Source organism: Arachis stenosperma, chromosome 5 (genome assembly GCF_014773155.1).
Source record: "Arachis stenosperma cultivar V10309 chromosome 5, arast.V10309.gnm1.PFL2, whole genome shotgun sequence".
In the NCBI taxonomy this organism is placed as follows: domain Eukaryota; kingdom Viridiplantae; phylum Streptophyta; class Magnoliopsida; order Fabales; family Fabaceae; genus Arachis; species Arachis stenosperma.
Window position 1 is genome coordinate 47,326,611 of NC_080381.1, and position 14,134 is coordinate 47,340,744.

General features: G+C 32.9%; 2 protein-coding genes across 2 annotated transcripts; one reads left to right on the top strand and one right to left on the bottom strand.

The window, feature by feature from the left end:
• The first annotated feature begins 4,630 nt into the window (after positions 1 to 4,630).
• LOC130979004 (uncharacterized) lies at positions 4,631 to 10,020 on the top strand. Its single transcript, XM_057902342.1, has 6 exons — positions 4,631 to 5,058; positions 5,460 to 5,900; positions 6,240 to 6,321; positions 6,589 to 7,368; positions 8,248 to 8,505; positions 9,059 to 10,020. Exons 2-6 carry the CDS (start codon positions 5,495 to 5,497, stop codon positions 9,216 to 9,218), a joined length of 1,686 nt encoding a protein of 561 aa, XP_057758325.1. The 5' UTR covers positions 4,631 to 5,058; positions 5,460 to 5,494; the 3' UTR covers positions 9,219 to 10,020.
• Positions 10,021 to 10,846: 826 nt separating this feature from the next.
• On the bottom strand, positions 10,847 to 12,643 carry LOC130982543 (uncharacterized). The gene is made up of 2 exons (XM_057906580.1): positions 12,179 to 12,643; positions 10,847 to 11,274 (listed from the first exon to the last, which is right to left on the bottom strand). The coding sequence occupies exons 1-2, from the start codon at positions 12,593 to 12,595 to the stop codon at positions 11,107 to 11,109; spliced, it is 585 nt and encodes a 194-aa protein (XP_057762563.1). The 5' UTR covers positions 12,596 to 12,643; the 3' UTR covers positions 10,847 to 11,106.
• Between the last annotated feature and the right edge of the window lie 1,491 nt (positions 12,644 to 14,134).

A 14,134-nucleotide genomic window follows, 5' to 3' on the forward strand; every position in this document is an offset into this window, starting at 1 on the left:
CAATATTTCCTTCAGGATCCTCAAAGAAATCAGATACATCATAATTAGTGGTGAAATTTTCAGCATCATTTGAAACAAAATTCGTTTCCTTTCCTTTGTCATCCTTTTTCAAAGATGCTTGACGTCGGGATTTTTGCTAGTAAAGAATTTTATAAAAATAGTCGCGTTGTAGATATAGATTCTAAACCAACAGAAATCCTTTCGTACAAACATTTTGGTTGTCACAAGTAACAAACACCTTTTTAAAATTGATAACCGAGTATTAAACCTCGGGTCGTCTTCTCAAGGAATTGCAGGGAGGTATGTTCTTATTATTGACTATGAAAAAGGTAAAATTGGGGTTTTGAGAATTTGGGCAATGGGCACAAGTATATTTTCAAAGCAATAAAAATAAATAAATAACTGTAAAATAAACTCTTGTTAAGGTATAAGAACTGGAAGTCCTATCCTAGTTATCCTGATTAGTTGTGATGAGAATTGGATTCTTCTCCCACCTCGTTAACCTCTAACTATGAAGGTAAGTTAAGTGGATGAATTAATTCGAATCCTCAAGTCCTAGTCCTTCCTTGGGAAAAGCTAGAGTTATTGGAATATGAATTAATGAAATGAAGAAATCCAATTTTCAATCAACAATGAGTTTGATAACTCTAGAGTCACCAATTATTTAACCACAGCCAATAATGTAAGAAGCTAAATTGAAATATATCTTATCTGAAATATCTTCAATTCATTCAAAGCAGTAAAATCTAACATGGAAAATATTCATAAGCCTAATTGGGCAATAGGAAAATCCAAATTATTTATATCAATAAAAGACAGCAATCATCAATCTGAAATATCTCAAATAACATTAATTAAGAAAATCAATCTAAACATGGAACACTGGAAATAAATAAATACAAAGAACCTGGGATTGCGAGTCATTCCTAAAACTAAGAGAAGTCCTAAATCCTAAATCCTAAAGAGAGAGAGAGGAGAGAACCTCTCTCAAAACTAAACCTAAATCATGGAAAGTGACTAAAAATTCGGATACTCTTCAATGGATGCATTCCTCCACTTCATAACCTCTGGTCTATGACTTCTGGACTTGGATTTGGGCAAAAAAAAAAAGCTTCAAAATCCGCTATGAGCGTTTTCTGCAATTTCTGGTGCGTGGCCTCTGTCACGCGTCCGCGTGGGTCACGCGATCGCGTCACCTGGAGTTCTTCTTATCACACGGTCGTGTGGGTCACGCGTCCGCGTCGTATGCAATTCACTCAAGTCACGCGGTTGCGTCAGCCATGCGGCTGCGTCGCTGCTTTTTCGCTCTTGGCAATGCGATCGCGTCGTCCATGCGATCGCGTGGATGCCAATTTCTTCAAAACTCCATTTTGCACTTTCCTTCCATTTTTGTACGTTTTCTTTTCCATCCTTTAAGTCATTCTGCCTTAGAAGATCTGAAACTACTCAACACACTAATCACGGCATCGAATGGAAATAAAGGTAATTAAAATAATTAATTTTAAAGCATAGGAAACATGTTTTTCACATACATCACATAATAAGGAAGGGAAAGTAAAACCATACAATTAATATGAATAAGTGGGTGAAGGATTGAATAAATCACTCAGATTAAGCACAAAATATATCATAAAATATGGGTTTATCAATGCTTGATAAAGATCAACTAGGGGCCTTGGTGTACGACAGGTACACGACCAATGGCCCTTTCCACCACAACGGAAAAACTTATCCTTTGTTGATTTATTTTGCCCAATATTTCTTTCTTTATCCCACTTCTGGTGAGATCCTCTCTTTTGAACATACTTCCTTTTCCTTCCATAATTTTTCTTGTTACCAAAACCTTGCCATTTACCTCTTCTACGGTAATGATTTGCCGCATTTACTTCTGGAAATGGGGCGGCGCCAGTTGGGCACTCTTCATGATTCTTTAAGAGCAACTCATTGTTGCGTTTAGCAACAAGAAGGCAAGAAATTAACTCAAAATATTTTTTAAATCCTTTTTCTCGATACTGTTGCTACAGGAGCACATTCGAGGCATGGAAGGCCGAGAAAGTTTTCTCTAACATATCATTATCAGTTATCTTTTTTCCACAGAATTTTATTCGTGAGGTGATTCGGAACATTGCTGAATTATATTCATTTATGGATTTAAAATCCTGTTGACGCAAATGCGTCCATTCATATCGGACTTGAGGAAGTATCACCGTCTTTTGATGATTATACCTTTCTTCAAGGTCTTTCCAAAGATCTGCAGGATTTTTTAATGTGAGATATTCATTTTTCAATACTTCATCAAGATGATGAAGAAAAATCATGGCGTTGGCTTTATCCTTTTGGGACGCATTATTTTCAACCTTAATGGTATCTCCAAGATCCATTGAATCAAGATGGATTTTAGCATCTAATATCCGTGATAAATAATTGTTTCCAGATATATCAAGAGCATTAAATTCAAGATGAGAGAGCTTCGACATAATGAAAATTTGTTACCTGAGTCTTCCTAAAAATTTGATCAGAGTCTCGTGCTGATAACATGTTGTAGAATAAATAAACAAGGAAGAAAATAAATATAAAATAAAGAAATATAAGACTCTAGTATTAACGTTCACCAATACTCTTATCTTACTATAATAGAAGTAATTTCTATATTTACTAATATTATAATTCTTATAATTTAAAACTGTAGAAAGATAAGAGATAATTTATATTGTAATGTGAAGAGAGAAAGAAAATATTTGTTTTATTGCTGTGTGTATTGTTTCGTACCATATCTCATATTTAAACATGTATAGGGTTCATATTTTTAACTTTTATTAAATATAAATTCTTTTTTGGTAACATAAATATTCTTTCATAGAAAAAACTGTATCACCCATGATATTAATAGGCATCCACATCCTTCATGTTGATCACAATATTTAAAAAGATTTTTGTATTAAAAATGTATTTTATTTGTTTAGTCATATTTAAAAAAAAGAGGCTTGCTACACATACAAGTCTTTTTGACTTACAAGTTTTACAAGTTGCTACACATTAGAGTCTTTTAATGCGTTATTTAATTTCCAAAGCGCTACACTCACCGTGAATTATGAACGACTCCTCTTCCTCTTCCTCTTCCTCTTTCTCTTCTTCACTCACCGTGAATTATGAACAACTCATCTTCATCTTCCTTTTCCTCTTCCTCTTCCTCTTCTTCTTCTTCTTCTTCTTCTTCTTCTTCACTCACCGTGGATTATGAACAACTCATCTTCCTCTTCCTCTTCCTCTTCCTCTTCTTCTCCTTCTTCTTCTTCTTCCTCCTCCTCCATGTATTTCTTCGTTATTCTCTTTGCCTTTTCATTAGTTGTTTTATTTGCGTTTATTACTGGTATTCTTGCTTCGTTTTTTTTTTCGATTTTCATGGTTTCTGAAATCAAGCTTTGAAATCGTTTTGAAGATAATGAAACTTCAGAAATACACCCAAACGATTATAGAAAATACACCCAAACGATATTTCTTCGTTATTCTCTTTGCCTTTTCATTAGTTGTTTTACTTGCATTTATTACTGGTATTCTTGCTTCTTTTTTTTCGATTTTCATGGTTTCTGAAATCAAACTTTGAAATCGTTTTGAAAATAATAGAACTTCAGAAATACACCCAAACGATTATAGAAAATACACCCAAACGATTATAGAAAATACACCCAAACGATATTTCTTCGTTATTCTCTTTGCCTTTTCATTAGTTGTTTTACTCGTTTATTACTGGTATTCTTACTTCTTTTTTTTTGATTTTCATGGTTTCTGAAATCAAGATTTGAAATCGTTTTGAAAATAATGAAACTTCAGAAATACACCCAAACGATTACAGAAAATACACCCAAACGATTATAGAAAATACACCCAAAGGACACTTTATGCATAATTCAGAACTCTTTCTCTTTCTCCTCCTCATATTCTGCTGCTTCTTCTTCTTCAAAAATGATTTCAGAGCTTGATATCAAAAAATAATGGAAATCAAGAATAACGAAAAAAGAAAACAAAGAGAAAAGCACGTAAATGAAGAAGGAGAAAGAGAAGGCAAAAAACGAAAAAAAAGAAGAAGAAGAAGAGGAGGAAGAGGAAGAAGAATATGCAGCAAGAAGAAGAAGACGATGCAGTGAAATTGTGCAGTAACGGTTGAAGAAGGAGAAAGAGAAAGTAAGAAACGAAAGAAAAAAAGAAGAAGAGGAAGAGGAAGAAGAACGTGCAGTAACGTTCAAGCGCGTTAATATAATAACTTGTAAAGACTTGTATAAAAAAATGCTTGTATATGGAGAATTTCTCTAAAAAAAAATATTTTTATAACACATCAAAATCAAACCATATAATTGATTATCTAATAAGAAAAAAAGGAAAAAATTTAGGGAGCCAACAATTTTATTGTATTTTAGCTAGCATGTAATAAGCAGAAAAAAGTGAACCATTGAATAAAATCTCACACCAATGTCATACCATTAAATTATCATTGATATCTAATTGATGGCAACCAATCACAAATGTTACTTCCCTGGTCAAAAAAATATATCTTGGTAAGGACAATTGTAAAATTTTTATGTAGTATCCACGTTATTCTTTTTCCAATTACCCTAATTTTATTATAACACACTCACAGAGAGGGAGAAGGGGGCACGAAAAGAAAGAAGACAGGGAGAACCAGAAGAACACAAGGGACAGGTGAAGAAGAAGAAGAAGAAGAAGAAGAAGAAGAAGAAGAAAGGGTAGAGGGAAGCGATGGCGGGGAGGGGTGGTGCTGTCGCTAGGTCACAGTCGTGCTGAGAGAGACAGTTCGGTTGAGAGAAGCAGAGAAGGGGACAGAGGAGGTTGAGCCCGTCGTAAAAGAGAGAAGAAAAGGAGAAAGCGACGGCGGAAGAAGCCATCGCCTCCGCCGCCGCCGTCGAGCTAGAGAGAGAGAGAGAGAGAGAGAGAGAGAGAGAGAGAGAGAGAGAACGCGACGAGCAATGGGAGGAGGGGGTTGTTTCCGCGCAGCCGAGCTTCCGTCACCGTCGCTGGCTCCCTTCTCTGTCATTGTCGCGTGTTAGTTTCCTAAGCTAATTCTTATTAATGCTTTGAATAGTAATGTCAGTTAATGTGACAGGATTAGTTACCAATTTAATTTCCAGCATTTGGTGAAGAATCTTTTATGTTACATCTCTGCATAAATCATATTACATATGATGAAGAAATTTTTAAAAGCATCATAATTTGGTCAGCTACACCACACACATTTTTAAAATGAAGTAAGTCTTTTGGAAAAGAAATAAATAGAAGTCAGTATGGTTTTATGTGGTTGATGTGAAATGTGAGTTGCAGCATATAGTGCTTGCAAGGATCCTTTGTCCCATAAATTGTGAACCTTTCATCCTTTTACTACAGAGAATTACGCTTTCATTATCGAAATATTAGCCTCTTTTACCAAAACTTTTTTCACCCTTCAGAGCACAGGAAAGATCTCAAGCTTGCAACTGCAACCATGGTTGGTAACAGTGACACCGAACACAGCACAACACAGATGTGGCGATTCACCTGGGAAGCACAATCGCCTACCCCAACACTTCGCCTATTGCTCTTCACCACTGACACCACCTTCAACCCTTCCCTCCAATGCTACAATCTCAGTGTCAAATTTACTTCCCCACACTCTGTCCTATCCGTGGAATGGTCTGACTCTGATGGCGCTGCACCCTCCAAGCTCAGCGTTCCGGTTCCAAGGGTTTTGGTTGACAGGGAGTCACCGGTGATCTTCCGGGCACTCAGCGATCACATTGAGGTGAAACTCTGCCTCCTCCTTCCTGTGAATCACCCCATCCTTTCCTGCCTGCCCGACGACCTCCAAAATCTGTTGCCCGGTGCCTCCAGGCCTCTCAAAATGCAATCTGGTAATCTTAAAATGTTGCTTATTTGGTGCCATTTTGGGGCCTTATGTTTTTTTCTTGCAACTTCGTGTTGAGGGGTTTGTGACAATTGCATTGACTTTTGCATGGTATAATTGTTTATGTTACCTCTGTTAATCTCTGACAATTGCTTACTTTCCTCGTTCGTTGTTTCCTTACATTGAAGAATGTGTTCTTTCTATTATGTGTTAGCTAGTTTCTTTGTGTTCATTTTGGCCAATAATTTTTGTTCTTTCTTGTTGCTTCTTTTGTGTTTGCATTATAGAAGATGTTGATGTTATAACAGTTTTTTTTTTTTTTTTTTTTTTTTTTTTTTGGGTTCAGATGTTGAAAGTTTATCTTCTAAAGGAGAAGTAGACTTCTATTGCAGAAGATGCTCATTCCAATTAAACAGATATCCTCTGAGGTAAGATTTTATACTTCTCATTTAAATAAAAAAAAAAAAGAAAAAAAAAGAAATATTGATTATCTAGTATTTTGTTGACTTTTCATAGATAGTTTAGCCATGAAGTGCAGACATAGTTGCTTTATGGTTCAAATACAAGAAAGCAAACTGATGAGACTTCATCACTTACAGTTTTAATACCAGTAAACCTGGGATTGCTAATTCATATAGTTTTTTATATTTAAATATCTTCGGCATTCTCATTTTCCGTCTACATCACGTATTTAGGAATTTTGTTGAAATGCCATCAGCGAATTGGAGGGAGGTTGCCGACAACTGGTTCGGGGCTTGTTGTTGTTCATTTGGTGGTATAAGTGAGAAGCTGGTGGTAAGGTATGCTAATTCTTATGCATGTTCACAGGGGATATGCCTATTGAGCTATACATCTGTCACTCTTTGCAAGGATGATCTGCTGGAATCTAATTTTCCTGAAGTGTGTGCACAAAAAGGGTGTGATTCTGTCGTCGATAACCTTGCAGATGAAATTGTCTGCAAAGCCACAATAACCTCTGGATTAACCAAGGAAAGCACCTCAACCTTCAATCATACTGATACAAGTCAAGTGATATGTACTTTTAATGAGAATTCAAGGTTTACATTTCCTCAGAATGAAAAGCTTTCTGTGAATTTGAGACATGAAGTCACTGTGAATAAGCCTAATAATAGTGACTTCTCTAATTCACATCCAGATTCAGATGGGGCTGAAGATGTGGCCATCACTCCTAATTGTTGTGTTCATAAGGCTAGTATTCTTGGGGATGAAGACATGGAAATTCTAGGAAATAAGAGATCTTTCCTCAATGGGTTTCTTGAAGATGTTTTCATGGCTAGATCTTCAAATCTTTCAAATGATATTGATTGGCATGAATTTAAATGCCCTCAATGCAGGTCTCTTCTTGGAGCCTACCCCTGTTGTGAGGGCCTTGCTCCTGTAGATGGAGGAGTACGATTAATCAAATGTTGTATATCAACCTGTGTGCCAAATGGAGGATCAGGTGACATATTCAGGTTAGCCAAGATAATTCTTCTATATCAAAAAGAAAAAACATGAATGATTTTTCTGAATTGTGCCCTAATAACACAAATGCAGCTGATTGTGATAAAGAAGTTTGAGTAAAAGAACTATGATCCTTGAGCATCAAATAAATTGTTGATGCTAAAATGTTTTTAGGGAGGTAACATATATTGAGGATCCTAAAACAAGTATCTGGGTACTTTTTTTATTTGAATACTTTTGTGAGTGACATTTTATCTTTATTCCTTTCCAGCTGCTCATTTTAAGTAGGATATTGTTGACAAGTGTCCTTAATACAAAAAATAGATGGATTTCATAGAGAAAGTGAATCTCTATTGCTTTTACTATCAATGGAAATTTCAAAATGTTATTTTTCTATAAATTCCTTCCATATGTATATTAGCTAGGCCATTTTAAATATGTGCATGCAAAATGTGGGGTGAAAATTGGATGCTTTGGACTGGATCATGATGGAGATAGGTAACAAATGATTAATTTGCTTTTGATGATTCATAAAAAAAAAAACTATTAAAAGATTCATCACCTCCATGACCCATTTAGTAAACTATTCAACCCATTCGATTGCTCTGGTTATCTATAATTTACAGCATTTCCTGGTCTTTCCTATATTCCAGATTCTATTACTAGGAGCTATTTTATCTTTGTAATGGCTAGCTCCTTTAGCTAAAGCTATATATATATATATATTGCTTCAATGCTTATGGCAGTTTTAGTGGAACAAACCTTAAGAGTTCAGTTTAGTTTATTTATTTATCTTTTTTATTTAGAGCATGAGAGTTGAATTTATTCTTAGGTTTGATTGTCAATATGGATGAACTGAAATAATTCTGATGCATTATATTCGTTTCCAGCAACTATACAGTAGACAGAATGTTTGCAAATCAGTTGGTGGAGTGTGCAAGTGCTGAATCTTCCTTCCGGTTTGTTATAAGAGAGCTAAACACTAAATCCCCTGTCCTGCAAATTGTTCTTTTAAATCCAGACAATTGGTCATGTTTTGGCAGTTGTACAGGCACTGGGGATGAAAATATACTTCCTAAATTACAGTTACAGCCCATCATCAAGGTACTTTTTTCTGACTGCATGACTGGAGATGAAACTCAATTAAGGTCAGTTATCAAGTTTGAAGTTTTTAATTCTTTATTCTCTTCGAAGTTGTTGGCTTGGGCTTTAAACTTAGGAGCATCTATAACTTCAGTCTTACTCCTTCAGATCTATATTGCTCTTTTTAAAAATTAATTGTTGTTTGTCTTAGATGTAAAGAATTCAATATGAGATAAGCCCAAACAGTTAAGGATAGCTGGTACCTCTGGTTCATAATATCTGTTGCTTGAGCCGTTTACACAGGAATTTAAGGAACCTAAATTCAAGACTGATTGCAAAATTCTTTATCAAAATACCCTTGGTGTAAATGTTTCGTTATCTTTAGTGCTTAACGTTGTGTGGAGGGTAAAGATGATAACTGGTTAATAATGCTACATTGAAATGTGAGAATGGTAAATTACTGAACAAACAAAGTGTCTTCAGTTAAGGTAGTCATAAGTAAATAGGGTTTGTTATGAACCGAAGGACTTGGATTCATGGTCTCAAACTCGATATCCATTTGCCTCCTTTACATCTATTGCATTGATTGGTTCTTACGAGGTTGGATAATTTGTACAGAATAATAGAGGAATGGGCGACAAAGAATTCAGCTGAAGATATTTTCATGCTGACCCAACAAATTGAAGAATTGGTCAGGTCGTTGATGTCAGCAAAGGATAAATATCCACCTTCATGTGCTTCCCTTCAAAGGTTAATTTTGTCATCTTTGCAACGATAGGCGATAGCAAGCTTCTCAATGACTCATTCATCTAGTCATCCATGCTTTGATTAGTGATAAAGAGCAAATAATGGAGGATTATTTTTGAATGTACAAAAAAAAGTAGATGGCTATGGTTAATTGATAATTCCGTGGGGTAAGCCAAAATGTGGATAAATGATCACAGCATTGGAGTTGTTAGGCGACCCTCAAATGAGACTACCATGGAAACACTAAGAATTTTGTAGTAATTATCCTGAGCTTAAGAAATGCATGAGGGCGGAATTATTTTCACAGAAGCTATTTGATCATGGTGAATTTACATATATACATTGGGGAAAAAAAGGGCTGAGCGTAGCTTTAGATTCGAAGATTAGAGATCTAACTTGTATTCCTTCAGAGTTCAGATGATCAGTAAGAGTAGTGTGATGTCATATTGCCGTGCGTCTGGAGTTCTTGTTACTATATAGATTTTGTTTAAAATTGTAGGATTAGTTTATACTCCTTAATTTTCTATATGTATCCATTATTGTAACTGGCTGGGCTGCTGTTTTTCAATGAAATTGTATTTACAAAAAATGTATTACAAATTTCGAGACATCATGACATGTATGATGTTAAATGTTGAGGATCATGAGTCAAAATGTCGATGAGTCTTGTAGCTATTAAATTAAACCATAGGAAAGCTTACACATGTTCCATACTATCTATTTGGAACATTTATGTTCCAATCAGCAGAGGAGTTAAGATAGATTGTGGGCACTAAATTAAGGTACTTGAAAAGAAACGCCTTTCAATATGGTCAAATGGAATTCTAAACAAAACCCTTTACGTGCTTATTGAACATGTAAAAGATGTTTCAGTAGTTAGTATTATATAATGTAAAAAATTAAAGAAAATTAAAGCAAACTGATAATGTACCCATCTTTATCGATTTTCTTATTGAAATAAAATTTTAAAGTTACTGCAATTACATGGATAGAAATTTTGATATAAATTGTTTTTGGTTTTTATTAATATTGAAATGCATGGAAAATATGATAACTGTGAAAAATTGAGTATAAGAGTGTACTCTGCATTGTATAATTATATCTTATGTTTTTAACCTATTTCTATCCTTGCCATCAATTAATATAAATATATTCTAAATTCTAATATCATATTATTATTATTATTATTATTATTATTATTATTATTATTATTAATGCTATTATTTATATCCAAAAACATTCATACAAAAACATACCAAAATGTGGCATTGTTAAGAACTTAATAGATAGGGAATACACAAAATCATACTAAAATTGTACCATGTCCTAAACATGGACATTCTCTATTTTATCCTTTTAGTAAAATACTTTACCTTTGAAAAAAAAAATCATATTAAAGTTAGTCAAATTAAAATTATATACTGAATACTAAAGTCAGGGAATCTAAACTTTCAAGTTCAATGCAATGAATATTCCAATTGAAATCACTACTACACTACCAGGAAAAAAAACTATCTTAACAACAATTACATGACATACACAGCAAATTTTATTACCATATTAACTTTACAAATTTTTAGACAAGAAATGAATAGTATATCATTATCTTATAACATTCCAAATATTTATGGTAAAGATTAAATACTACTGATATGACAATTATAGTTATAAATAAATGATATTATGCTTGAGTCAAAATAATAATAGAAAACAAAATTTACATCAAACATATATCCTATAACATTTCAAATATTTATTATAAATATTAAATACTATTGATTTGACTATTATATTATACAGAATTGAATAACTATCATTGTTAAGTCAAAATGATAATGAAAGAAAATTAATCATCCTTACATTGTATACGGCTCACGAAAACAATTTTTTAGATACCAAAATCCTGTATTAAAAGAATCTCAAAATCCTTTAGGACCACTCTCTTTCAAAACAGTGGGCTTTTCAGCCATGGCAAGACAATAACGGGCAATCTCCCTGAACTTTGGAACGCTCCTAAGGTGTACCTTGGTGCCATCTTTCAAGGTGATCACAATGTCACCCCACTCACCAATGAATCTTGGCACTACCTGAAAGTATGAATTTCAGTACTCATTCAATCAAAAAAAGATTCATCATAAAAACTAAAATATCTACATTTAGATCATCATATTCAAGCTCATTTACTCTTTCAATTAAAAGTTAGATTTCAGGAAGAAACTTAAATACAAATGGCATAACTAATAAATGTAAGATATGTTTTGATGTTAACCTAAAATTTAGCGAGATTAACTAAATTTTAAAATCCTTAATTGGGATGGCCGTGAAAAACTTGTATACGCTGTGGAGCCTTATTTGTGAGTAGTGTGGACTCAATACTGAATTAAGATGACTAGACATATAGACATAATCTACCATTCAATTATTAGAATAATTCTTGCATGTTAAGATACAAAAACATTCATAATTCATGTTCATCTAATAATCATATTATACTCAATGACACCATGATCAGTAATTAGGCTACAGAACATACTTGAATCACCCTTATTCTTGAAATTAACATACTAAATATTGAATCCCAAAATTGCAAGAAGTGTTCAAGCAGTAATTTGTAATAAATTCCTGTAAGATCTAACTATATGAATATACTAAAACAAGATGTGATTTGAAAAAACAATATTAGCTCAAAGAATGATGACGCTGCTGAAATTAGAAAAAAAAAAGCAAAATAGAAATAGATAACTTGAAAAAGAAGGAAGTGTTGCATTTGATTGTAAGTCTAGAGAATAAGTGTCTACACCACACTTGCATCTCAAATCAAGAATCTCTTCGAATCATTCAATAACTAACTGAATTCTGGCTCTAACTAATTGCACAATGTACAACCTACTAACTGAATTTTGTTTTCACCCTTAATATATACGACACTTGAGAGTCCAAAGATTAATATCACTGAATTATATACAATTTAGAATTTAAAGATAATGTCACCTGAACATCTTTGACAACTGAATAGGAAAAATCGCTGCGGTCCTCACCGGTGAGACCAGAGATAACAGTCACTCTAAGGTTGGTAAACCTATACCTCAAGTTGAAAGCACGGGACACCGCAGCAAGAGTCAGAGGGAGCCACAACAAGGTGAATCCAAGGAGAAGGTTGGCCAAGAGATCTCCGTAGTGGGCTCCGCCGTCAAAAAATATAATTTCACCCGCGGGTTTTGATGGGCTGGAAGCTGGGGTTGTGGTGGTGCTAGGGGGTTTGTTGGTAGGAGAGGAAGACACACGAAGCTTTGTGATTGGTCTGCGGTGTGGAGTCAGAAACTTAGGGAAGAGTGATACAGAGGTACGGTGGGTGATGACAGCACTAGTGATGATTGGTGGTGGCAAGAAGAGTGGTGTGGTAGCCATGAGTGAGAGTAGTGTACTGTTGAGCGTTATGTTCTTTTAACTCTTCAATTATATTATCCGAAATATTAAATTGAGTGGCAGAGAAAAAACATAATAGAATAAAAAAAATCTTTTCTTTGTTTTATTTTTCCTTCTCTCTCACTATCTTATGGTTGATGATGTAGCCAAGTCGCCTCACTATTTTATTTTTGTCCGAGTACATTAGAGTACAAAGAAATTGAAAAGCGAAGCTTACATAACACAAATAAGTTCCGTTTGTAAAACTTCAAAAATAATTTTTGAGTTTTGATTTATGAAAAGTAATAGTTTTAATGTTTGGTATAATTTTTAAAATCAAATTGTATTTTTTTAAAAAGTTATTTAAGAGTTTATAAAAAAGTTAAAAAAATTTATTTTTTTTTAAAATAAAAAACTTTTTATCATATTTTTTTAAAATAAATATTTTTAGAATTAAAAATCCAAATACAAAATAACTTATTTATAAATTATTTTTAATATAATTAGTTATTATTTAACCTATTAAAAAGTTTAATTAAATTATTTATTTAAATTAGACCTAATTCCTCTAGCAGGTCTATTGACCATAGATCCAATTTGAAAGAAATTATTTTTATATCATCCAATGCATTTGATGGCCACTTAAATCTGATAAACATATGGTAAGATTCAAATAACCTAACAGAAAAAAATTCCTTTAGTCTTGAAGAGAACAAAACAAAACATAAGCCTAAAAAGAAAGAAATATTGTCCTTAATAATGATTCTTCTTACTTTAAGAATAGAATAAAACAATTCCTTTAAAAAAATTTTAAATATATTTTGAATTTGAATTTTAACTTTAATTTTAAAATTAATAATTTTAAATAATTTGTTTTATTCTTACAAAATATGCATATTTAGTGTTAGCCTCATTATATAATTGGTTTATTGACATAGTAGCATTGCATTATTATTAGTTATTACACATATTAAAAACATAAATAATGTTTGAAAATCAGGTTTGATAGATAAAGTTACTATTATTTAAGAAAGCTAATTTAATTAACCAAAAGCCATAGATTTTATGTCAACCCAATAATTATGGGTAAAAATTTTATTATTAATATACATATTAAATTGTAACGAAGAAAAGGTTTATGTTAAATTAAACTAAACATTTTTTATACTGTGATTGTTTGTTTATTGTTCTTTCAAAGATACTTATTAATTTTGAATATCTATGTATACTTGTGAATTACTCAGTTATAATGTTAGAAGATAAGTGGTCCTACAAAAATATTTGTAAATATTAAAAGAATATTATGGATTTTTTTTTTCACCAGTAAAATTAAAGTAGTAAGAATCGAATTGGTGATCGAACCGGTAAAATTATTGATTTATTAGTTTACTAGTTCAATCCATAAATTACTGGTTGAATCGATAGAATCAATTTTATATATATAAAAAATATAAGAGTAAAAAAAATGAGTAAAATAACAGTTAAGTCCTTGAAGTTTTCGAGTTCGAATTAATTAGTGCTTGAAAAAAATAAACAATTTGC

What these genes read in the sequence shown, in the direction of transcription:
- LOC130979004 (XM_057902342.1), top strand. Translation starts at nt 5,495, where the DNA reads ATGGTTGGTAACAGTGACACCGAACACAGCACAACACAGATGTGGCGA. An exon ending in GCCTCTCAAAATGCAATCTG is followed by an intron (nt 5,901 to 6,239) that starts GTAATCTTAAAA and finishes TTTTGGGTTCAG; the next exon opens with ATGTTGAAAGTTTATCTTCT. An exon ending in TTAAACAGATATCCTCTGAG is followed by an intron (nt 6,322 to 6,588) that starts GTAAGATTTTAT and finishes TCACGTATTTAG; the next exon opens with GAATTTTGTTGAAATGCCAT.
- LOC130982543 (XM_057906580.1), bottom strand. Translation starts at nt 12,595, where the DNA reads ATGGCTACCACACCACTCTTCTTGCCACCACCAATCATCACTAGTGCT. An exon ending in CAGTTGTCAAAGATGTTCAG is followed by an intron (nt 11,275 to 12,178) that starts GTGACATTATCT and finishes TCATACTTTCAG; the next exon opens with GTAGTGCCAAGATTCATTGG.